The sequence below is a fragment of the Chiloscyllium punctatum genome, chromosome 15 (genome assembly GCF_047496795.1).
Source record: "Chiloscyllium punctatum isolate Juve2018m chromosome 15, sChiPun1.3, whole genome shotgun sequence".
NCBI lineage: Eukaryota > Metazoa > Chordata > Chondrichthyes > Orectolobiformes > Hemiscylliidae > Chiloscyllium > Chiloscyllium punctatum.
Window position 1 is genome coordinate 65,865,385 of NC_092753.1, and position 26,123 is coordinate 65,891,507.

Here is a 26,123-nt window from a genome sequence, read left to right on the forward strand (position 1 = left end):
GGCCCTGGAGGGAGGGAACGATCTCGAATCGCGACATGGGTTCCTGGTCTTCTCTGGAAGAGCAGTTTCTCAATAAACTATATAGTCATTTTACAGGGAGGAGCATCCAGATAAGAGAACATACATATTAATTGGATGACTGTTACAATCAACGAATATCAAAAGCAGGGACCAAGCCCTTTACTGTTATACAATGAATGTTCTTAACCTTGTTAATGGAATTCATACAATGGATACTTATACCCTTGTTAGCTGAACTTGCATACTGAATACTTCCAATATTGTTAAATGACTGCTTTTCCACCTTGTTAACCCATTACCCTTGCCTCCAGCACCCCATTGTTAACTGTAAGTACTTATCTGATCTGAGTCATGCTCAACTGAACCTCTTGTTTCACAAAACTTAGAACTTAACTCTTTCCCTGCCTGCTTATACTCACCCTACTTCCCTTCATGCCAAAGCAGTATGTAAAGAACAGCGCACAGATTAAAAGGTACAGTGGTGGTGTTCAGATAGATTGTTCAATTACTTAAACATCAATAAGTTTATGCTAATTTATCTTTTGGACAATGAAAAAGGCAGAAACTTGTAGGAACATTCTGAATAAATTGTTGAAGGGGTAGCATCCCAAATAAAATGTTTTTGAACCTGACATTTATCTGACTCTACAGAAAGGAGAACAAAATGGACAATGGCAATGTACTTAATCCAAAATCCATGCTGGGAACAGAATGACTGAGGATGTCCAATATAGTTGATGGAGATCTTTGGCAAAGAAATGAAAGTGTTAATGCCATAACAGTGAAACTTGGTGTTGGAATTTATGACCCTAACCCCACAGAAAAGTTAACCTATGTTTACCATGTTTATTTTTTTCAGCATTTGAAAAATCTTTACCAAATACAGCGTATTGCACTTTTCCCTCGCGCAATTAAAATTTTCCTGTATCGTGAGGAACAAATTTGCATGTAGTATTCCAGATAGGACCTAACATAATATCTGAATTGTCATCATGTCATGTAAGATTGTTTTTAGGAATCAAGAAATAAACACACTTCCAATTTTCAATTTGTTCAGCACGTGTTGACAACCTGCAGCTTCCTGGGGTTTGATGTGCAAATGGCAAATCGTTCTTGAGCCAGAGCATTGTTTTAAATGCTGACTGCCATGAGGTTTCAGAGAACTCTTGACACTGTGGTCCCAATGAAGAAACATACAAAGAAAATCATCACCAATCTAGCAATTAATCCTTGACAACTGTTTCACTGGGAAGTGACATGCTGCACTAAAACCTGCAATCCAGACACGTGGATCATATGTAGGCAGGGATATTAAGAAATAAAGCATCGTATTCACTTTGGCCTTGGTTGTCTTATTCAAAATGATTGCTTAATGTTGCGTGTTCTGATTGTTTGCCATATTTAGAACCTGATTGGTACAATGGGTAAGTACTTTGCATTTGGCTAGGTGTACTATTTGAGTAATGATTTATCAGTTGTTACACAAGTGCCCGAGATATCCTTTATGCTATACTAGTGAGCACATTCAGCTGGATTTGTGACAGGTTAATAGGCCATGAAATGAGAAAAGTCATACACTGATGTGAATCTATATAAGAGTGACATATCTAAATCACAGATTCACATGTGCAGTGATATTTCTTTTTTAAAAAATTCTCATAATTAAAGACATTCCTTTATCTGTGAATCTGAGGGACAGAATGGTGAACATGAGAACATATATCACTTGCCAACTGGTTGAAGATAAAATTCAGCTCCAGTGTGAGTAATTGTTTCCAACTGAGTTTTATAAGTTGAGAATCCAATTGAAACCTTAAATCTTAGTCCTGCTTACCAATGACAACACTGTTCAGATATTAAATGACTCCAAAATAATCTAGCAGCAGAAATCACATTCAAGTAAGAGATTTTTTTAAATTTAAGAATGCAATTAATGGTAACTAAATAGCTTGAATTATTGTTTTACACTTTAGTTAGCATCTTAAAGAAGCATATTCAATTTAGCAACTTGTCAAAATCTCTGAAATGCTAATCAAATATGTATGTATGAGCCTCTTTTGAATTGTTGCAGAGAATTTGCAAATGTATTTTTTCATTATGTTCTGTCAGTAATGGCAGTGTGACATTTTAAGACTTTTTGTCTAAATTTTAAACAAACTGTTCTACTCATTGAGTTTGAAGACCTTGGTCTAACAAATGTTAGGAGTTAATAAACTTGTACATTTTGTCCTTGTGTTCTTGAGCTACATTGAGAAATACACCAAATTTTATCCTTATTCCAAAATGTATTACTTCATTCATTTTCTGTACTGAATTGCATTTTCCACTAATTTGTTCCTTATCAGAAATAGCATCTACTTTTTGTTACTGCCAACATAACACTCAATTCAATTTCTGTGGATTGTAAATTTGTGAACTAGAAACCTGACAAAAAGCTGCTGAAGTTGTAGCTATTCTGTTAAATTGTGATAATACTACAGCTGTGTGAATCACAATCAGCCACTCCACTATAGTTAATTATGACTTGACTTCTTTCAGTGGTTCAATGAGGATAGGAATGGATTTCATTCTCTTTACCAAAAAAGACAATACCATGACGTGCATCCTTATATCTCGAACTTTTTATGAGAAAGAAGGTATTGACGAGGTAAGTGAGAGAGAACTTTATTTTCAGCATTTTGTTTTGTCAGTCTAATCCTGTAAGTGCTTGGTCGGTTCCCTGATTCACCCTGGATCTGAGAAAATGAGAGTGTCGATCATGTTGGATACCCACCTTCATATGTCCAGTCAACAGATTAGTACAGAACTTGAGTATTACCAATGAACTTGAGTATTACTGAAACAGCAGTACAAAAGCTGTTTCTGTCATTTTAAGTGGATAATGAACAGTATTCAAAACAATTACTCTGGTTAAAACTGTTAACAGTCCTAATGTCCAAAATTAACAAAAAACACTCTTATTCTCAGGACAATAAACCTGTTTGACTATATTACAACTGCACCTTCTATTGACAAGTCCTAGCATAGACTCAAACCTGGATTTTCTGACCAAGAGGTAGGGATGCAACTGCTGCATGAATAAGACCACAAATCTAACTTACGTATCATTAAGATTGCTAGGTGAAATCCCATTTGGAGGTATGACCTCCTTTTGCCCTTACAATTCAATGTTCCAATCTCACTGACCATACTAGCCTTCAGTTGTTCACCAAATCTTTGAGAGCAGAATCCTTGCCTTCATCCCCTTTGTATCTCTGATAATGTAAACTATGAGCAGATACTTGATACTTTGCAAGACCAAGACTAATATATCTGGATCCTTGTGGGTGTGGCTGAAGAACCAGTTTATGATGTTCTTGCATCCTTCCGCTGAGCATGAGATATGAGCACATTATAAATCTCAAGTAATTTCAGCTCTGGAGTTCCTAACACAATATTACCAAGTCACTGTCTTCTCAGTTGTTTTTCAAATCATAATGTATTTGGTATATTTGCCTGCAACATTGATATTCAGCATTTGACAGATCTGGACTTTTTCTAGATTATCATCCATTATGGTGTTCAGTGCAACCTCAACCTGGTGACTAACTTGTGCCTTAATCATCTAACTTTCCTTTGGCACAGAAATGTTAGTATAATTTTGTTGTAAAGAAGTGAAAAATCTGTTTGCTATTTAAAATAAGGTGCTGAAGCTGCACAAAAATATCAAGAGTATACCTTATCGCACTTTTCAGTGCCTTTTTTTGTGCAGGTTAGTCATGTCGAGCAGAAATATGAAATATGAAGTGACTAGCATGTTTGCATTTGAGAATATGGAAGTGTTTTGTGCCTTTAACAATGCCCTTAATGAATAGAGTCAGACAGTATGGAAACAAACCCTTTGACCAAACTTGTCCATGGCAACCAAGTTTCCGAAATTGAACTAGTTCCGTTTTTCTTTATTTGTCCCATAACCCTCTAATGTATCCATGTACCTGTCCAAATGTCTCCGTTGTACCTGCCTCTACCACTTCTCTGGCAGCTTGTTCCATATACACACCATTCTGTATTTTAAAACAGAAAGTTGCCCCTCAGGTCCCTTTTTTTAAAAACTACATTTTTATTGAAAAATAGATCTTTTAGTATTACAACAAATACAAAATAATACAAAGGAAGAACACCCTTTTAAAAACTCAAATCGTCCTCGTGTAGAAATGTATAAATATGTATAAAAATATATTTTTAAAACCCAACTAACTACTTAACTAAATAAATAAATATTAGCTAACAAAAAATAATAAATAATAATACAGCTCAGCAAAACAAAACACTCTCGAATATCGAGAGCATTATTTTTCATATATTCACACGTTCGCAGTTCCCCTTGTCTGGATATTGGACTCTTAAAGCACAATCGTTATGGCTATATAAAAGCATTTAATTGTGTGGCAGACAAATCTGGGTCCAGATATTCCAAAAAGGGCTGCCATATCTTATAGAAATTCTTAGTCTTTATTGTGTACCATGCTTGTAAGAAATTCCGAGGGGATATGCTCCATAACAGTCTTATGCCAATCTGACAGGCCCAGGGGATTTTGGACAGCCAACCTAACAAGATATTCTTTCTTGCGCAGAAAGTGAGGATTACACTGGACAGGCCAGAGAGATTGGGTTCTTCTCCATCCTTACACCCAAAATCCCCCCATTGCACCTGCCACAGTGCTCCAGTATGTTTGAAGCCTACCACAAACAATGGGCACGAGTGCCCATACTAACTGTACACTTGGGGCATGTTGAAGATACTCCTGGTTTAAATTTTGACAAACTATCTGGAGCCAAGTGAACCCTGTGGAGGATCTTCAACTATAAAGCATGGGTCCTGTTGCAAATTGATATCTTTCTTGTGGTTTCCCAAGTATCTTCCCATACCTCTGAGGAGACGTCAATGCCTAGTTCTCACTCCCACACCCTGCAAAGTTGATCAAACTCATCTGACGGGCTGCTGTTAGTATAAAGTGCTGACAGAAAATATACTCTTAGCGCTGCGCACCTTCCTGTCTATGTCTGATTTGTAGAGATCAGTCAAAAGTGTAGCCTTTTTTTTAGTAAAATGCCTAAATTGAAAAGAAAGCAGTCTGTGCCAGATCGCTCGTATTTCCGCGCTAACTAATAAAAAGTCATCAATGTGTTTCCCTCAAATAAATCATCCATGCAAGACACACTCCTTGCTGCCCAATGTTTAAATCCAGAATCCATCATCCCCAGTTGAAAACCCGTCATACCCATGATATGTGTAAGAAAAGATGTTTTGACAATATTGCCTTCCCTCTGCCAAATTGCCTTCCATGCTTTAACAGTATTGATAACTATTGGGTTATGGCAATGTTTGTTAACTGTCCTCATTTTGTCCAAAAACAGCAAACTAGTAAGTGGGCACTTTGCCTGAGAGGTTTCAATATCCAACAATATTGAAAAAGGGTCCCCACAAACCCAGTCACTCATGTAAGATAGAAGTAGTTTAATTGATACAGTCATAGAGTCACCTGCCAGCACCCGGTCCATATCTTTCCAAACCCTTCCCATTCATATTCCCATCCAGATGCCTTTAAATGTTGCAATCGTACTAGCCTCCACCACTTCCTCTCGTTGCCCATTCGACATACACACTACCCTCAACGTAAAGACATTGCCCTGTAGGTCTCTTTTATATCTTTCCCCTCTCACCCTAAACCTCTGCTGTCTAGTTCTGGACTCCCCCATCCCAGGGAAAAGACCTTGTCTATTTACCCTATCCATGCCCCTATAAGGTCACCCCTCAGCCTCCAATGTGCCAGGGAAAATAGCCTCAGCCTATTCAACCTCTCCCTATAGCTCAATCCTCCAACCATGGCGACATCCTTGGAAATCTTTTCTGAACCCTTTCAAGTTTCACAAAATCCTTCCAATAGGAAGGAGACCAGAATTGCACATAATATTCCAAAAGTGGCCTAACCAATGTCCTGTACAGCCGCAACACGACCTCCCAACTCCTGAACTCAATACTCTGACCGATAAAGAAAAGCATACCAAATGCCTTCTTCACTATCTTATTTACCTGCGACTCCACTTTCAAGGAACTGTGAACCTGCATTCCAAGGTCTTTTTGTTCAGCAACACTCCCTAGGACCTTACCATTAAGTGTATAAGTCCTTTTGCTTTCCCAAAATGCAGCACCTTGCATTTATCTAAGTTAAACTCCATCTGCCACTCCTCAGCCCATTGGCCTATCTGATCAAGATCCTGCTGTAATCTGAGGTAACCTTCTTCACTGTCCACTGCACCTCTAATTTTAGTGTCATCTGCAAACTTACTAACTATTCCTCTTATGTTCACATCCAAACCATTTATATAAATGACAAAAAGTCGTGGACCCAGCATTGACCCTTGTGGCACTCCATTGATCACACCTCCAGTCTGAAAAACATCCCTGCACCACCACCCTCTCTCTTCTACTTTTGAGCCAGTTATGTATCCACATGGCTAGTTTTCCCTGTATTCTGTGAGACCTAATGTTACTAACCAGTCTCCCATGGGGAATCTTGTCAAATGCCTTACTGAAGTCCATATAGGTCATATCTCCTGCTGTGCTCTCATCAATCCTCTTTGTTACTTCTTCAAAAAAACTCAATCAATTTTGTGAGACTTGATTTCCCATGCACAAAGCTATACTGACTATTCCTAATCTGTCCTTGCCTTTCCAAATACGTGTACATCCTGGGAATCCCACTCCCCCCAGTTTGTGAGGCAGTTGCAGTTTAGCTAATTTAATAAGGGGCCACTTATGATGCCAAGTAAAAGAGCTGAAACAGCCGTTCAGTCTTCTGAATGTTTGCTTATTGAAAATCAGGGGGACCATCTACATAGGCTACAACAAAAGGGGAGAATATTCATCTTAATGAGAGCTATCTGACCTAATCATGAGACTGGAAGCACCTCTCATCTTTGAAGGTCTTGTTTGCTTTTGTTGAATAATTGAACAAAATTAGCTAATCGATCAAGAACTGGAATGATGAATATGCCCAAATACATAACCCCACTGTGACCACATAAATGGGAATTGAGATTTGCCCTCAAGACCTTGCACCTTCATAATACCACCCATAGGCATAGCTCTGATTTAGCAAAATTAATCTTGTACCCCGAAAAGGTGCCAAACGTGCTGATGCATTGTGTCAGGCGAGGCACTGAAACTGTTGTATTTGACAAGAAAATGAGGACATCATCCACATACTATGAAATCTTATGTAATTTTGACCCACTTCTGGAGCCGATATATGGGGATTCCTACGAATTGCAACTGCCAACATTTCAATCACCAATGTAAAAAGCAATGGCGAAAGGGGACAGCCATGCTGACTGCCCCTAAAATGCTAAATTTCTTGATCGTACCCCATTGGTGATGACCGCAACGAGAAGTTCACTGCAGAGAACCTTTACTCATGAAGACTTCGCCCAAACCAAACCGTTCCAGAGTCTAAAAAAGGCATGGCCACTCAATTCGCTCAAATGCCTTCTCTGCATCTAGAGAAATCACCAGTCCTTGTATTGACTATTGTTGACACGCTTGAATTACATTAAGCAGCCTCCTTACATTATTGGAAGATCTGCAGCCCTTTATGAAGCCCATCTGGTCCTCTTTAACAATAAAAGGTAACACAATTTCCAGCCTTAACCCAAGAGTTTTAGAGAGGATTTTAAAATCAATATTTAAGATTGAAATGGGCCTGTAAGAAGCAGAGTCCTTTGGAATCTTCACTTTTTCAAGAATAAGCGAAATATTGGCCTGTCTGAGAGATGGCAGGAGATGATCATGACTGTACAAGTCATCGAACATGTTGAACATGGGCCTGACAGTATGCTTATAAATTCCTCATAGAATTTGCTTGGAATTTCATTAGGACCAGGTGCCTTTTCTCTCTGAAGCTATTTCACAGCCTCCTGCACCTCTTGCTCTGATAAGGGGGCATTGAGAAAAGACTCTTGTTCAGGGGTTGCACGCAGGAGCTCCAGATCCTTGAAAAAGGAATCCATCTTGGCCTGCCCCCCCTCACAACTCTTAGATTGGTATAATTCAGAGTAAAATCTCTGGAATGCGGCATTAATATTTTTGGAATCACATGTTAGGTTCCCAGACCCTTCCCTAATCGACATAATGACTTGAGGGGCACGCCTTTTCCATGTGAGATACGCTAAGTACTTGCCTGGTTTGTCACCATGCTTATATAACCTTTGTTTTGCAAAACCCAGCTCCTTCTTTGCTGTCTGCATGAGACTGCAGCACCGTAGTCCTCTGTAGCTTGACCAATGAGGGCCTGTCAAAGTAAGCCATCTCGGCTGCCTTCAACCGTGCTTTGAGGAGACGTTGCTACTTGCCCTTCTGCCACTTTCTACTGACAGTGTAGGAAATAACTAACACCCTGGCATAGGCTTTGGCAGTGTCCCAGAGGATGGATGGGCTACTAACTGAGCCTGAGTTAATGTCTATAAATGCCCTAAATTCCTTAGAAAAGTACTCCATAATCTTATTATCCTTAGGGATAAAGAGATCCATCTGCCAGTGCCTTGGGTCCACTGTAGTATCCTTAGTCTTAACCAACAGCTACACTGGAGTGTGATCAGAGATGGTAATGTTACCAATCAAACAAAATGCCACCAAGTCCAGGGTTGCCACGGGAGTCAGAAAAAAAATCAATCCTGGTGTGACATCTGTGTGGATTGGAAACAAACGTAAAATTCCTCCCTGTAGGGTGGAGATGCCTCCAGATATCCACCATCTTAACTCCACACACAGATGCACTAATTGTTCAGTTTGCACAGAGGGTACCGGGGGGCCTTTGGACAACCTGTCTACTGTAGGATCCATGAGACAGTTAAAATCTCCCCCAATAATGATATGCTGGGACTCGAGACTGATCAATTTAGAGAATGCATCTACCAAAAATTTGAGGGGATGGGCCAGAGGACAGTAAACGTTCAAAATACCATATTCTTCTATGTTTATCAGGGCTTTGAGGATTACAAACCTCCCATGTGTGTCTTTAACACATTCCAGTGATGTAAGTCGGAGATTCCTCCTAACGAATATAGCCACTCCCCTACTTCTTAAAATATGAAAAGATCAAAGCCATTCTGCTGTAGTTTCAAATGCTCTCTATCATCCTGTAAAGCAATATTCACCTTTTCCTTTCTAAGACTTGAGAGTACTTTTTTCCTCTTAATTGGTGAGTGACCCCCCTTGATGTTCCTGGTACACCATTTAATCAAGTCATTAGCCATAACCTTCTGCAGTAACATTTAGAGTTCAGAGAGGAGAGACTCGAATTACAAATCATTAAGCTTTAGTGTCACTAGATCCATCGAACATAAAAACTACATAAACTAAAACCACTACAGTTAACAAACATACAAAGCTATCAAAGACTATATACAACAAAAAACAAAAAAAACAAGCCACCATATAAAGCACCAATGGCACTGAATAGAGGAACTCGCTCCTTGGCCAAAGAGGGAATCTAGACCTCCCGAAACCCAACTTCCCAATTCACGGCCAATGCTGCAGCCAGGGCATTCAAATACCTGAACTGGGCATAAATTGCCCGTAAGTAAGCATTCAGCCATCCGAACAATTTTCTCTCCTCCTACCTAGAGCTGCATCACAAACACAAGCAGAGAAAGAAAATACACCATGAAATAACAATGTGAACAAAGAAATTTTGAAAAAAACAGGTAAGTACACCACCCATCCTTTGGTATAACTTAACATAGAAAATGAGAGTACACATCCCAACCGCTCCTGATCATTGTTTAGACCAGATGGTTATCAATTTTAAAAAAAGGACAAAAGTGACCCAACTGGACTTACTCTTTTTTGTAAAGAAAAGTAGAGACCTACCCAAGCAACGCTACTATTTGTGCATACTAAATTGTTCAGATTAAGTTAATTTCTCCACAAAGTGTCAAGGAGATATACAGATCCATCTAAGGTGATCCAAAGAACTGCCACATACCTCAGAGTACTGGATCCCGAGCTCCTTCAGTCTTTTCTCGATGCCGTCATAGGATTTTCTTTCTGGGTCACCACCGCTGAGAAGTCCTGGAAGAACATGATCCTAGAACCCTCATAAACCAGGGCTTTCGGATTCCTCCCCTGGATTCTGGAAGCTTCCACAATTCTCTCCTTATCTCTAACATGATGAAACCACCAAGACAGGATGAGGACATTAGTCCAGACCTGACGTCCGTGCCATGACCTAGTGAGTCCTCTCAATTATCAAGCTTCTCATTCCAGCCTCCAAGTTAAGGAATTTCAGCAGCCAGTCCTCAATAAGTTCCACTGGTTGCTCACCTTCTTTACCCTCTGGCAGACTGTCGGTCCAAATATTTTTTCTCCTGCCCCTGTTCTCGAGGTCATCAATCTGGTCAAGCAAATTACGGACCTACATCTCCAGAGCCTGGATCCTACCTTTTGGAGAGATCAGTATGAGCTTCCACCACTGTGACCCTGCGTTTTACCTCCTCTGTCCTTTTCTTCAGGTCTTCCAGCTGCTGTTCGTGCTTCTGCAGCATGATAGAGATCAGAGCCAGCTTCTTCTCTATCCGCTTCCCTTACATATTGTGAGATTTTGCAAAATCTTTTACCAGGACCTGGTAGGAAATTTAGTCAGAGGATCCTGCAGGCTGGGCCGCGGGCTCGGCCTCGGATGTATGTCCTCCCTTCTTCAGCATCCCTGGATGGTGAAAACCAAGGCAAGTTGGTCGCTGACAGTTTCCTAGGACTCCACAACCTTTGCAGAGGCCCAGGGTATCGTGGTGGTCCGGTTAGGGTGGATTAGGACTTCATCCCGCTTGCAATGTGGTGCGGAGCTACATAGATCGCTGAAGTTAAAAATCATACAACACCAGGTTATAGTCCAATAGGTTTAATAGGAAGGACTGGCTTTCGGAGCGCTGCTTCTTCATCAGGTGGTTGTGGAGGGCACAGAATTTATAACAAAAGTTTATGTGAGTATATATGTGTGTGTGAGTGTAAAGGAGTCTAAGTCTGTGAGAGGATGCATGTGTGAGTGTGGGAGTACGTGTGTCTGTAAGAGTGTGTGTGTGTCTGTTTGTCTGTCTTCGGTGGGGGGTTGTGAGTGTCTGTGAGAGAGAGTGTATATGTGTGTGTGAGTGTAAAGGGGTCTAAGTCTGTGAGAGGGTGCACGTGGGAGTGTGTGTCTCTGTAGGAGTCTGTGTGAATGTGTGCGTGTCTGTGTATAGGAGTGCCTGTGTGTGTGTGTGTGTGTGTGTGCGCGCGCGCCTGTGTGGGTATGCGCGACTGTAGGAGTGCCTGTGTGTGTGTGTGTGTGTGTTTAGGCATGTCTGTGTGTGTGTATAGTGCAATGGTGGTCACCTGTAGTGTGACATGAACCCAAGGTCCCAGTTGAGGCCCTCCCTATGGGTACCAAACATAGCTTTCAGCCTCTGTTCGGCCACTTTTCGCTGCTGCCTGAGCCTCCAAATCTTTCCTAGATCACCGCCACCTTGGATACCCCCACAGGTCCCTTTTAAGTTTCTCCCCTCTCACCTTAAACCTCTGCCCTGTGGTTTTAGACTCCCCTACTCTGGGGAAAAGACCTTGGCTATTCATCTTATCTGTGTCCCTCATGATTTTATAAACCTCAGTAAGGTCATCCCTTTCAGGGATTTAAAAAATGGTGCAGTCTCTCCAGTCTCTCCTTATAACTCAGACATTCCAGTCTCGGTAACATCCTTGTCAATCTTTTCTGCACTCTTTCCAGTTTAATAACATCCTTCCTGTAGCAAGGCAACCAAAATTGTACACAATACTCCAAATGGATTTTGTTTTTGGTTTTCTAGGTGATTGTGCCGATGCCATCCTGGTATGTTGCAACTAAGGAACCCATCATGACAGACAAAGAAAAATTCTCCATTGAAATTGCACTCATTCATAAATATTCTCCATTTAAAAACGAGTCTCATATGATGCAGCAGTTTAATAAAATTACAGGAGCAAGTGGTAAGGACATGTGCACTATGATAAATAGCCACTAAATTATTTTACTAAGTCATGGAAGTCATCAAAACTTTTCAATATTTGTATGTTATATATTGTACATACAAAACTGTAAACACCTTTGAAATTTACTGGCTGTAACCAAACTTCAAAAAATTCTAAATAGTTTTAAATGATATTCCCAATGTTGAAATCAAATTGATGTTACAAAAGACCATCTGACTTTGCTTTTTCTGTTGAACTTGCATGTTGTGATGTAGGGCATGCTTGTACAATTCAATCTATCAGATGACATTGAACTCAACACTGAGGTCATTCATCACTACTTGATTATCAAAGTTGGTTGCCTCATCCAGTGAGTTATGCAGTCTTTTGCAGAATTCATGTTTTCCTTTATCAGTCTGTCTATTGGTGCATAACCTTGCAAAACAGTGACTTAGACATGAAAACAAGAAATGCTGGAGGTCGCAATGGATCAGGCAGCATCCATGGAGAGAGAGCTCTGATGGACAGTTATCTAGATTCAAAACATTAGCTTGCTTTCTCTCCATGAATGCTGCCTGACCCGCTGTGATCACCAGCATTTCTTGTTTTCAGTATAGATTCCAGTATCTGCAGTAATTTGTTCCTGCAGTGACTTTGACATGTCTTGTGTGGAGTCTAGTGATTGTGCACCAACTGGCTCTGCTTCATACAGATCCAAGGGAAGCAAACAGTAACAAGAAACATAGAACACATCCTTCCATCCTTCAGTTTAGTTGAACAAAATTTCCACCTTTTTCCAGTTAAATATCTGTTTTCATCCCATTACATTTCCATTGAAATTTTTACATGACTCCAATATTTTTTCTGTTATTGGTCCTCCTTAACTACACACAACACACCAACTGCAGCCTAACTGATTTGCAAATTCAGTAACATTTCATTTGTATTAAATGTCTCATTCCCTTTTGAGGTTTATTTATTCTTAATTATCACCTGGTGAGTGCAAGTGAAAAAAGCTTCAACAGCATATCTTTTTTGTGATTTTTATATATGCCAGATATGAAGACCATATATCCCAACAACTGGTGAATCACATCCAATAGAAGTCTTAGAGTCATAGAGTGCAACATGGAAACAGACCCTTTGGTCCAACTCGTCCATGCTGACCAGACCCATCTAGACCCATTTGCCAGCACTTGGAACATATCCCTCTAAACCCTTCCTATTCATAAAACCATCCAGATGCCTTTTAAATGTAATAATTGTACCAGCCTCCACCACTTCTTCTGGCAGCTCATTCCATACACGCACCACCCACTGCGAGAAAAAGTTGCCCCATAGATCCCTTTAAAATTTTTTTTCCCTCTCACCTTAAACCTCTGCCCTCTAGTTCTGGACTCCCTACACCAGGGAGACGACCTTGTCTATTTGCCGTATCCATGTCCCTCATGATTTTATAAACCTCTATAATCCCTCAGCCACTGACACGCCAGGGAAAACAGCCCCAGCCTATTCAGCCTCTCCCATTAGCTCAAATCCATCCAACCCTGGCAACATCCTTGTAAGTCTTTTCTGAACCCTTTCAAGTTTCACAACATCCACTTCTTTGGTTGTTCACAGCAGAACGAGCTATTTGTAGTCAACCAGCCCATGCTTGCAAACTTGGACCATGCCGTTGATTTAAAAATTGGTGAGGTGGTAAATAGTGAGGAGCAAAGCCTTAGATTACAGGAGGATATAGATAGGCTGATCAGTGGCAAATGGAATTCAATCCAGATAGGTGTGAGATGATGTACTTGGGCAGGAAAAACAAGGCAAGGGAGTATGTGATGAAAAATATAATCCTAGGGTACACTGTGCATCAGAGGGAAGTTGGCAAATGTGGTATCCACGAGTTCCTTAAGATCTGGGGCAGATGGATAAGTTGGTTGAGAAGGCATTTGTAGGATACTTGATAATAACTTGAAAGAACTGTGGATGCTGTAAATCAGAAATGAAAGCAGAAGTAGCTGGAAAAACTCAGCAGGTCTGGCAGCATCCGTGAAGCGAAATTAAAGTTCTTCTGAGGAAGGGTCACGGACCCAAAGCGTTAACTTTGAATTCTCTTCACTGATGCTGCCAGACCTGCTGAGCTTTTCCAGCTACTTCTGTTTTTGTTTATGTAGGATCCTTGACATCATTATTTAAAGTATGGAGTTTAAGAGCAGGGAGGTTATCTTTGAACAGTATAAAACATTGGTTAGACCATAGTGAGAGTAGTATGTGCAGTTCTGGAATCTACATCTTATAGTTAGGATGTGAATGGACTGGTGAGGGTGCAGGAGAAAGTGAGGAATGCAGATGGTCGAGATCAGAGTCGAGAGTGTGTTGCTGGAAAAGTACAGCAGGTCAGGCAGCATCCGAGGAGCAAGAGAATTGACATTTTGGATGTAAACCCTTCATCAGGAAATGGTGAGTGTGCAGAGGAGATTTGCCAGGATGTTGCCTGATCTGGAGAGTTTTAGTTATGGAGAAAGATTAAAAAGACTGGAGTTGTTTTCCTTGGACTGGATTAGTGGTGCTGGAAGAGCACAGCAGTTCAGGCAGCATTCGCTGCTCCTTGGATGCTGCCTGAACTGCTGTGCTCTTCCAGCACCACTAATCCAGTATTTGGTTTTCAGCATCTGCAGTTACTGTTTTTACCTTGTTTTCCTTGGAGCAGAGGAGATTGAATAGGGGCATTATTGAGATGTATAAAAATGATGGGAGTCATTTATATGGTAGACAGAAAGAAGTGTTTCCTTTTGATGGAGGGATCACTGACCAAGGAACATAGATTTGAGGTAAGGTGCATAAGGTTTTGAGAGGATGTGAGCGAAAGGTCTTTCACCCGTAGGGTGGTGGGAATCTAGTATTCACTGCCTATAACCCTCATAACATTTAAGTATTTACATTTGTGATGCCAAAGCATAAAGGTAAAATCACTGTAGTCCTCCAGACCACAGAGAGAGAGACAACTGGCATTGATTTAACTTGAGGACCTCCATGCCTTGGGTAAAGAAAGAAGTTGAAAAGGAGAGGTCCTTATGGTAACCTATGCTGCTGTCGAAATTGAGCACACAGTTGGCGTAGCTCTTCACTGAAAACCAGCCACCCAACCAACAGAGCTAACTGACCACTAACCAAAGTATACAAAGCTATGAGCTAAGTGCAGGAAAATGAAATTAGAATAGTTAGGTTATTTTTGACTAGCACAGACTCCATAGAATCATAGAATCCCTACAGTGTGTAAACAGGCCATTTGACCCATTGAGTCCATGCCTACCCTCCAAAGAGTATCACACCAAGACTCACGTGCCTACCCTATCCCTGTAACATTGCATTTCCTTTGGTTAACCCACCTTGACTTCATGGACTGAAGTGCCTTTTTTCTGTGCTGTAGATCTTTGTGACGCTTGGTATTAAATGTTATTCCATTATTGAATAACATTTCCTCAACAATTGTGCTAAGAATTGTACAATCAACCAATTTTGGATTTTCAGCCAGACTCTGGCTGTCAGATGCATGCTAGAAGTCACACATATTCATATGTAGGGCTCTGCATTTTGCAAACACAACACGTACAGACTTCACACCTTTCTCAACTGAAACAAAACTTATGGAACAGCGATTCCCTGGTCTAGTACCTCCAAAAATACCCTGACCAATCAGAGTTGCAATTATTGCAGTTAACTGTACCCTGGTATATTCTCTCCATTGCAAAACCTCTGTCAATCAATCTACTTACCAGCCATTCCGTGCCCTCTTGGAGTATAATTCATTATTCCCTTTTGAGATTTGGTATTCTTGAGATTTTGGTCTGATGAATGCAAGATATAACGCATATTTGTTTTTCCGCAGTACTCAACATCTGTACTATCAAGTGACTTCAATTCAATTTGATCTTTTAACAGACTACAATTGTAAAGAAATATTTTAAAATCATGTGTACTGACACCTAACATCATCTGTTTCTTTATTTTGTTGAGAAATTTATTATTTAAGCTTTTTACATTCTACACTTTGCCTAAAGGTTACAACTTCATATTTTACTATATCTGCCATGTACCTACTATTACTATGCCATCTCCTGACCTCGCATTAAAATTAATTATTTTAATTAATACATTTCCTTAACAGGAACTTTAGTCGTCATCTATAACATGAAACTGAATGATGATGGAGTACCTGAACTAGATATTGAAACAGATGCTTCTGATATACTGCTGACAGGAATGATAGCCAGTGGAATGTAAGTAATGAAATGAAAAACACAAACTCAACTGATGTGTTAGCTTTGAAATGTCATATACAAGACAGATCAGTCAGTTTGTAAAAACAGAATAATAGTTTCCTATAATTCTGCTTCTCGCAGTACAATGGATTACTTACAACAGATAGCAAGGCAAATAATTCTGTTGAGATTGTCTTCATAAAAGAGTGAAGATTACTGGGTGTGCCTGACAGCTGAAGCATGATTACTAATTATAAATATTATAATAACATTTACTGGTTTGGGTGATTGTGGGGAGAATCAGCCAGGGAGATATGTTACTGCCAACAAGATTTTTATTGGAATTGACAACAATAAATTTTGAAAATGGATGGGTACATTCAAAATAAGGCATAATAATGATGTTAAAACCTATGTGTCTTCAACCATGATCAATTATGACAACAGACAATTATAAACTTAAGCAGGTTACTGGCATCTGAATTGTTGAGCATGTGATGGACACTGAGGTGGCAGTTAGGAAAGGGAAAGCTCTCAAAATTCAGAGCATGTAGCCTTTTTTTGGCACTGAGAGCATAGTGTCTTTTGTGGTGATTACTTAAGGTTTCACAATTTTAAATTATTTTTGCTCTGAACATCATTTATTGTTTAAAATAATCAGAACAAGGTTGTATTTTCTGGTACTTAATACAACAGTACCAGAAAGTGGTCATAATTTGATAATATTGATGAGTAGATTATTATTGGTGGAGAGTTCTAATGATTATAATGTAGTATGGGTTAAACATATATTGTCCAGAAGAGCAAGAGCAGCAGGTGCTTGGAAATACCTCCACCTCCAGGTTTCCTGCCAACTCACATGGCATCCTGACTTGAAAATATATTCAAAGTCAGAACTCACATGACACCAGGTTACAGTCCCAACAGGTTTATTTGAAATCATAAGCTTTCAGACCGGTGGTCCTACATCAGGTGAAGTGGAGGGAAGCGCACGGCCACAGAATATATAGATGGAGAGATAATGGTCTGTGCCCAGAAATGAATACTGGCCTGGCCAGCGAAGCCAATGTCACATGAATGAATAAAAATATATTAAAAATTTATTCCAAAATGCAAGTTCTGCAAAGGTGAAAGGGCAGGCAACTTAAGGTTCTGCATATTTGTATAAATTTGTAACACAGAATTAAATCAAAACTCTGTTTTCAGGAGAAATTTAATCAGTAACCCCTTGAAATGTGCAATATTTTAATAAGCCCTGTATTTCTACTGAATAGTATTCTGCGGTATTGTGGTTACATTACATAGTACTGTAATTCAGTAATCAAAAATTATATTTGTCATATTTCAGCCAACCAGAACAATATTCCTTTAGAGCCTATGCTGCAATATTATATATTGACCCTCGCATGAAGATCTTTATTCAGGGGCATAAGGTTCACGCTAACTGCCTCATCTATTCCTTGTATAGACCTAGGTAAGAAAATAGTTGGCTAATATCCCAATTTTAGAGCCCTTTTGAAGTTCTGCATCAGTTTTAAAGTTCTAAAGCTTAACTACAGTCCTTTCAAGGAAGAATCTGATTTCAAACTTTTTTGTTCTGTGCCTAAGGATGAAAGTTGCTTCAATTTGCTAATCATTTAAAGAATTTTTTCAACCACCAAGATAAAGTAATTCTCACAAATGACTATTTAATTATAATTATTAAGTATCTATTGTTTTCTTTTGTTCTTTTTTCAATTATTTCAGTTCTTCATTGCAAAGATTTGATGAAAAGTAAGGAACTCATAAGATTTAACTAATTTTTGGTAATAATCCATGTGAAATCAGAAATGAGTTGCTGACATTTGGCTGGGATTTGTAGACTAGAACTGACTGTATTCAAGTTAAGTGTAACAAACATTTGAAATAGTGACTTGGTGTTTAATTTTCACTTATTGCTATATCTGTAGGAAGTACATTTATATGGCCAAAGGTTTCAAAGTACGTGCTTTGAGAGAGGTAAAGGATGCAGAACATGCTGTGAAAATAGGTATGAGTTAATTGATTCAAGAATAATTCTGTCAGTAAATATCACCAACTAAGTTTGTTGATTTTAATCAGAGATCAAAATAATCAAATAGAGAAAGTGACTACCAATTAAATGATGTTGTTCACCAAAGTTCATTTGATTTCAAGCATCAATCACTATAACCTGTAAACAGAAATTCTATTAATTTTTGATCTGTCACTCCTAATTATTATTTTAATAGGATAACATTACATTACTTTTTTTTCCTCCTGTATTGAAAGTGATAATGGATCCTTGCGTCTGGTTCACCCAATGAAAACTTGTGATTAATTTACCAAGCATCCCACCCCCAGACCTGAATCTAAAGAATATATTTGCAGGAAATTCATTTCTTCATGTTCAGGATGGAGGATAAGAACTGAATAAAATTCCCTCAGAATCTGGCATCTCGCTGGATTTCCATCTGCAGCCAAATTGCTTGCATTAATCAAAAATAGACTGTAGCTAATTTTCCCTTCCCTTTACCTTGCCAGAGAGATCAGAAATTAAAATTGGAACTTTGTATTTAATGCATCACTATTAGACATGTGATAAAACTACCCCTTGAGTTATTAAGGGGTTGTGCCTGAGTTTTGTTTTCATTATTTTTAGTTCTGCTCATTCCTACCAAAGTTAGTAATTAAGATGTTCTTTTTAATCTTTTTCTTGTTTTGTTGATGCAGAATTGGATATCAGTATTTAAACAATTTATTAGAAGTTAAGATTCACGTAAGAAAATTAGAGTAACATCTAACAAATAATATTTTGTCACTAGAACTCTCGATGCTTTCTGCATTTGTTGCCTTCTTACATTAGCTTCAATTATTTTTCTCTTCCAGTACATATTATGTCAAATAAAAACAATGTTAAATTACTTGGGCTGAATCTCACAATATTTAGGCATTGTCAATTCCATCAAGTTTCATTGAGGGTTTTTTCTGTGAGTCTATGACCTTTCACACTGTTATGACACTCCTTTTGTATGATGTTAGCCTGATTTCTATCATCTTGCTGTAACCATAAGAATCATAGCAAGAACCCTGGATAACCTGGAATTGACCAGCATCCATGATGCTACAGTTCCTCATCATCCGCCACTTTACCTTTTTGCCTGTTCCGGTTATACACTGCACAGCACACTAAAATGATGTGGCATGCTCTGCATCAGTCAGGGGGTTGCACAACGGTGTCACCCAAAATGGTGGCAGTGAGTGGCCCTTGTCCTCCAGTAACTAGCCTTGTAAGACAATTTGACTGTGAAATGCATCACGTACACGAGAATGCTCCAGGAAATAAGAGTTGGGGCTGCTAACAGGGTCACAGGTACACATCTTCAGGAACTGGTGATCACTGATTGCCTGCATGTTGATCGAATGGATCCTCTTGCTATTGATGAATTCTGTGGTGGTGTGATATGATCTTCTTGGTGCCATGTGTAACAGTTGATAACACCCTACACCTGGGAAAAGTCAGCTATATTCCCAAGTCTTACTACCTGGGCTGCAGCACTAACCTCATTATGGGAAAACAAAATGAACCAGTGTGATCTTGCTCAGATGGTGTCAGTCACTGTCCTGATTCAATTGTAGGAGCACATACGTGAGAGACTCTACACAGGTCACTTGTTGCTCCCTGGAAGGAGCTTATTGCATTGAAGGCCAAAGCAGGTGGTACCTTTACAGCAACTGGATGAGGATATTCTCTCATGCTTTCAGTTTTCAAATCCAACTCCATCATCCAGCACACTTACTTTACATTGACCTACTACATACAGGATCTGCATCAACATTGCACCTCACTCCTCATCCAAAGTGGAGTCAGGACCAAAACTCTCTGGCCACCTATGTTCCCAATGCATTCTGAAGAGCCTTACAACTACTACCACTGCCTGAGCTACATCTCAGCCTCCATGGAAGCTTGTTGCATTCCTAGGGTTTTCATTCAAGTTATCATTGCTTGCACTTATGTCTCTCATTGTACTCAGTTCATGTCCCACGTTCGCTTATGTCATGCAAGTTTTGAATTGGTTATGGTCAGTATCACCTCTATTAATAAATAGTATCTGCTTCACTGAAATCTCAGTGTTCAGTTTGCAAGGGCCAGTGACATGTTGGACATTGCCTGTAACCAGAATTTCAACTTCAAACATTTTGTTCAGATTGAATGCATTTCATATATTCACTGATACAATTGCAATTGAAATGTCACTGATTTTGCAAGTATATGATTAATGCCTTTGCTCCCTTCTCGCAGAAGTGGAACCTGTGCTTTTGCCAGTCAGTGACTCTTCCTGTTCTGACCATTGGCTCAGGCATTTTCAAGTTGTGAGTCGTTTGAAGCAAACAGCAAATGATGACAGGGTGAAGGTTCAGGGTGGATACCTTCTGCATCAGGCTTGGCCTGATCACTAGGTGATGTTAAAGTTTATTTTTGTGTTTCTTGTCACAGACCATTTCCCCAGTGAGCAGACCCCTATGTGGAAACCCACCACGCATTATTCCTCCTGTGCCCAATATTACATCTTAATAGTGCCTACTGTGGAGGGCATAGTTATGGTCACTGCCAACACTTTCTCCTCTATAGCCTTCCATGCCCACACATTCTATACTGTTTTTACCCCCTTTATACCTCAACTTGCCCCTGTCACTGTTCTTGTCCTCATCCCAACAAATACTTTTGCTCTTCCCACTTCAGCTTTAAATGCTCCCACCCCCTATTGCCATGGATCATTCGTTCACCTCGTTCCTCCTTTTGACTTGATGGAGAATTACCCCTTCATATGCTTTGCAAATGACAGTTTGGTTGAAAACTCATGCGGCGTCTGGCTGGGTATGTGATTGACATATGCAATGAAATTTTGATTCTGAAGGTTCATCACCAATGATGAGCCTGACAAGCAGCCTGGTTTGTATGCATGCTCAACAGCTAGTCAATACGACAGTTCTGTGAATCTTCAGGCTCTGGCTGAAACACCATTGCAACAATAGACGCAGCACAGCAAGGCAATTTGAGTATGCTGTGAATATCCATGTAGTCACTCAGTGAATGAACATTAAGCAAGCAACCTTGAGATAGTTCTTGATCCAATCCATAAGCTAGGTGCTTGTTCATGCATGCAAAACACTCTTGCAATATCACATCAGTGATTGTTGCTGGGTGATCCAAAATGCAGCTCAAGAGCCTAAAGTTCCTGCAAGTGGATCGGAGAGGTGTTCTGAGAGACTGGCAGTTGTTGGATGCCAGTGCCTGTGGATGTGGGATGCATGTGGCTGATGCCATGAATTGTGCCCTGAAACCTTGTTGCCGGATTTGCAAGATGGCAAGCTGAAATCACCAGGACATGTCATCATCTAGTTTCTTCAGATGATAGAATAGGAAGCTACATGTTAATGAGATGAAACTCAATGATATTGAGGTCTTTGGTGAGCAACAATCCACGATCATAGGCATCTTGCTGCTCTATGGCAGGACCATCATCTCTGTTTGAAAATGTACTAAGTTGCACATGTCAACAAAGGCCTTGCCCCACTTCTGTCACAATTCTCCCACATTTCTGGCCTTAGTCCATATCAATCAGGCAATTAGCTTTTGTCCATAGAATTGGAATTACACTCTGGAACCAGAATTTATACAACTGCAAAAACACAAAGTAAACATTATTAGAAATAGTTTGAACATTTTAGAGTTCTGCAGAACTGATATGAATGGTTTTGAATTGGTATTTGCAGCAGAGGAACGTACGCATGAAGCAAGATTTAAAGTGAAGGAGTTAGAAAAGTCCTGTGACGATAACATGAAAGCAAAGGTAATTGATTTATGGATACTTTTGTCCAGTGAAGCAAGAGTCAGATATTGCAGCTTTCTTTTGCATCTTGCTATAAAAAGGAAGGACTTTTATACTCGGAAATGAATGTACTAGTCATGCTGGAATACCATTTTGAAGTAGATGAGTATCTCATTTGCAGGTTTAATTGCTTTTCCCTCTGGAACTCTGCTGCTCTCTCTACTGTTTAAGCAGGAGGAAATGACAATGGAGCAGCAGCAGGAGATGGACAGCCTGGAAGCTAGAATTTGAGATTGGAAGAGATCAGTGGGCTAGAAGAAAGGACTGAGAAGAGTGTTCTGTGTTCTCTTCTGTCTTTGTCAGATCCACATCATTCTCAATGTTGGCAGCTGCCTGGGACTTCACTATCAGTGATATCATGGGCATTACAACAGCATGTGTGGGGATGCCAGCTCTTGAAATTTTTAAGTGTAGTCACTGTTGCAACTATGTAGGAAGAAGCTGCAAGCTGTTCATGCGCAGGAAGATCATACAGGCTGCAGTGTGAAAACATACAAAGGCAGCAGAAAATGGTGTAACACCCACACCACTTCTCTTCAACTGGAAAGTGTGACTGGACTGGGCACTCCCCTTCCCTAGATCCTGTGTTTTCCCCATTCTCCCAGACTCTGCCCCACCTCCTCACCAGCCTCTCTCTTTTTAGCTAACTTTTTCCCTCCAACATTCCATTTTTCCTTCTTCCACCCCCACCCCCCTCATTCTTGTGCTCCTAATTCAGAAATGTTCCCTTTGTAACTTCAGGAGCTTACTTTTATTGTTTTCTTTTGCTCTTGCTTTCTGACTGATTTAAGATATTCTCTTTCCAAAATATGTTTAAGCTTGCCAATGCTCACCACAAATTATCAAAGTCGGAGAGAGATTTAGACATAAAAAGGAAACTGCACCAAGAAAAGCTAAGGTATCCATTCATTTAATTGCAAACCCACTTTGAATTTAATATTGGTCATTTATTAACTCTGCATGCTGTGGAAAATTTCTAACATTTGTGACAATCTCTATCAAGACTGAAAACTTTAAACAACATCTATACACTATTGTTCGCTTACCTCAGCGTGTTAGAACACAAGTGTATTATGCTACCATATTTGTAGATTTTGTTGGTATTTTAAATTTGCAAAAATAAATGATTAAATTAATGCTATAAATATGCATTTCTGGAAGTACTTTTGAATTTTATCTCCTATCTTGAAAGTGCCAGTTTTTATTTCTGATACCTTATATGAGAAATCTCATTGGAAGTGTCATTTGTTCCATAGTATAATACTGTACCACGATGTTACATGAAACACATAATTTCTGATTTGCCTTCTTATCCCTAGAGCACTGAAAGTCCCAGATAAATTGACTTTTATTTTTGGAGTGAACGTTGAGAAGAGAAACTTGGATGGAATGTTTATTTATAACAACAGCCGTCTAATCAAAATGTATAAGAGAATTGGAGTACAGCTGAATCACATGTTAAGGTGCAGTCTTCTACAAGAAAGTTAATTTCTCTTGAAGTAGTACAAAGACACTTTCATTTGAACAAATATTTTCAAAAAAAATTAAGTGAAAGAAAAACTGCTATTCATAATTATTTGAAAATGGACATATAAAGAAAAAAGTAAGTACTAGGTGCTGATTGTTCTAACTGCCAAGCTGCACATGTTCATTGAGGTAGAGTTAGGCCATTCAGAAATGTGGCTCTGCAATGTAATTTCACTGAGTGTAAACTGGGCCAAGCATTTCTTTTGTTGGCTGCGTCTGCTGCTTATGCCTGATCCTGAACTCCCCACTGTCATGATTGGAATGAGGTCAGCCAGGTGAACCTGGTAGGAAATGAGTTTTTTTTTCTATTCTATCAGATTCCCTAGTGTGGAAACAGGTCCCTCAGCCCAACAAGTCCACACCGACCCTCCGAAGAGCAACCCACCCAGAACCATTCCCCTTTGACAAATGCACCTAACACTACGGGCAATTTAGCATGGCCAATTCACCTGACCTGCACATCTTTGGACTGTGGAAGGAAACCAGAGCACCCAGAGGAAACCCACGCAGACTCAGGGAGAATGTGCAAACTCCACACAGGCAGTCCCCCGAGGCTGGAATCGAACCTGGGACCCTGGTGCTGTGAGGCAGCAGTGCTAACCACTGAGCCACCATCCTGCCCCTGATTGGGGCTGTTAACCTGGTCCAATCAGGGAGCCCTGGCTGACAGATATAAATGGTAGTGTCAGGGGTTTTGCTCACTCTGGGAACAGGTTCTGAGCTGACTGGGTCAATAAAGGGTGACAGAGTACCAGCCTTTGTGGAGTTATTTCAGTGGCAATGAGCGCAAAAATGCCTCTGAAGAGATTTGCTTGCAACAGTCATCTTTGAGTTTGGATAAGCATTTCTGGCATCATGCCGCTATTTGGAAAGCTTGACTCATTCAATCCTGCCATGGAAGATGGGGCCCAGTATGCAGAAAGAATGCTTTTTTGGGGGCAAATGACATTGAGGCAGAAAATCAATGAGTAATTCTCCTGAAAGCTTGTGGACCTGCAGCCTTTTCAGTTGTTAGAAGTCAAACTTTCCCCGAGGCAACAGATGCTAAAACCTTTTAAGAGTTGACAGATTTAGCTAAGAAATATTACGATTCCAAGCTGCCTCTAATTCTGAGATGCTATCAGTTTTATTTGGCAGTTCGAGAACCAGGTGAATGCATATTTGGATTCTTGATGATGTTAAGATGACTAGCAGAGACCTGTGATTTTGATTTAACATTAAGTGAGATGCTGAGTTTAGGATGTGGGATTAAATGATGTGACCATGCAAAAATGCCTACTCCCTACTAGCTGAACCCAAATGAACTTCAAATAGGCACTATAACTGACTTTGTCATTAGAAAATGCATCAAGTGGAGCTTATGAGTTACAGGGTATTCCAACGGAAGTGGACACCCTCATCAAACTTGGGGAACACCACTTAAGTAAAGGCAATTGTGTAGCCTCACTCAGGACATATCTTGAACAAAGGGACTTGACATTAGCCCACAGCAAAACACCAAAACAAAGCCAAGCCTCGGCCAAACAGTTTAAAATTTTCTTAAGGATCCGGGCCAGTAGGCCATTGTAGTTGCTGCTGGTATGTGGACTTAAGACTGCAAAAGAGTCCCACTAGGTCTGAAATGAGTAAGAGAACTCATAGCTAGTATCTAGGAGAGTGCACCCACTGGAAAGCCAATTTATATCTTGTTTGGAACAGTTAAATTGCTTAGCAAAATCCGAATCAGAACCAATCAAAATTAATGTATGGATAAAAGGTCACCTGGTTCTAATGGAGGTTGATACCAATGCAGTTATATCAGTAATTACAGAACTAGCCTTTAACAGAATTTGTTCTGGACTTCAACCCTTAAGTTCGCATAAGACCTTGGCCAGGCTGATAACCTATGCCGGGGAACACCTACAGATTAAGAGTACAACTTCAAACCTGGAAAGTGTCAGAAATGATTTACAAGGATGTTGCCAGGGTTGGAGGATTTGAGCTATAGGGAGAGGCTGAACAGGCTGGAGCTGTTTTCCTGCAGCATCGGAGGCTGAGGGGTGACCTTATAGAGGTTGATGCGGGGCATGGATAGGGAAAATAAAGAAGAGCTTTTCCCTGGGTTGGGGGAGTCCAGAACTAGAGGGCAGAACTAGAGGGTTTAGGGTGAGAGAGGAAAGATTTAAAAGGGACCTAAGGAGCAACATTTTCTTGCAAAGGGTGGTGAATGTAAGAAATAAGCTGCCAGAGAAAGTGGTGGAGGCTGGTACAATTCTAGCATTAGAAGGCATCTAGATGGGTATATGAATAGGAAGGTTTTGGAGGGATATGGGCCAAGTGTTGGCAAATGAGACTAGATTAATTTAAGATACCTGGTCAGCATGGACAGGTTAGACCAAAGGGTCTGTTTCTGTGCTGTACATCTCTATGACTATA

At 40.0% G+C, this 26,123-nt stretch overlaps 1 protein-coding gene across 1 annotated transcript in view; it reads left to right on the forward strand.

The window, feature by feature from the left end:
- The window catches only part of LOC140485851 (ATPase MORC2-like), an 88,502-nt gene that overhangs the window by 19,918 nt on the left and 42,461 nt on the right, over positions 1-26,123 (forward strand). Inside the window, exons 6-13 of the mRNA XM_072584310.1 lie at positions 2,560-2,668; positions 11,896-12,055; positions 16,197-16,308; positions 17,639-17,764; positions 18,240-18,319; positions 22,066-22,142; positions 23,000-23,079; positions 23,501-23,638. Coding sequence (XP_072440411.1) covers positions 2,560-2,668; positions 11,896-12,055; positions 16,197-16,308; positions 17,639-17,764; positions 18,240-18,319; positions 22,066-22,142; positions 23,000-23,079; positions 23,501-23,638 — 882 coding nt within the window. The remainder of the gene's footprint in view (positions 1-2,559; positions 2,669-11,895; positions 12,056-16,196; positions 16,309-17,638; positions 17,765-18,239; positions 18,320-22,065; positions 22,143-22,999; positions 23,080-23,500; positions 23,639-26,123) is intronic.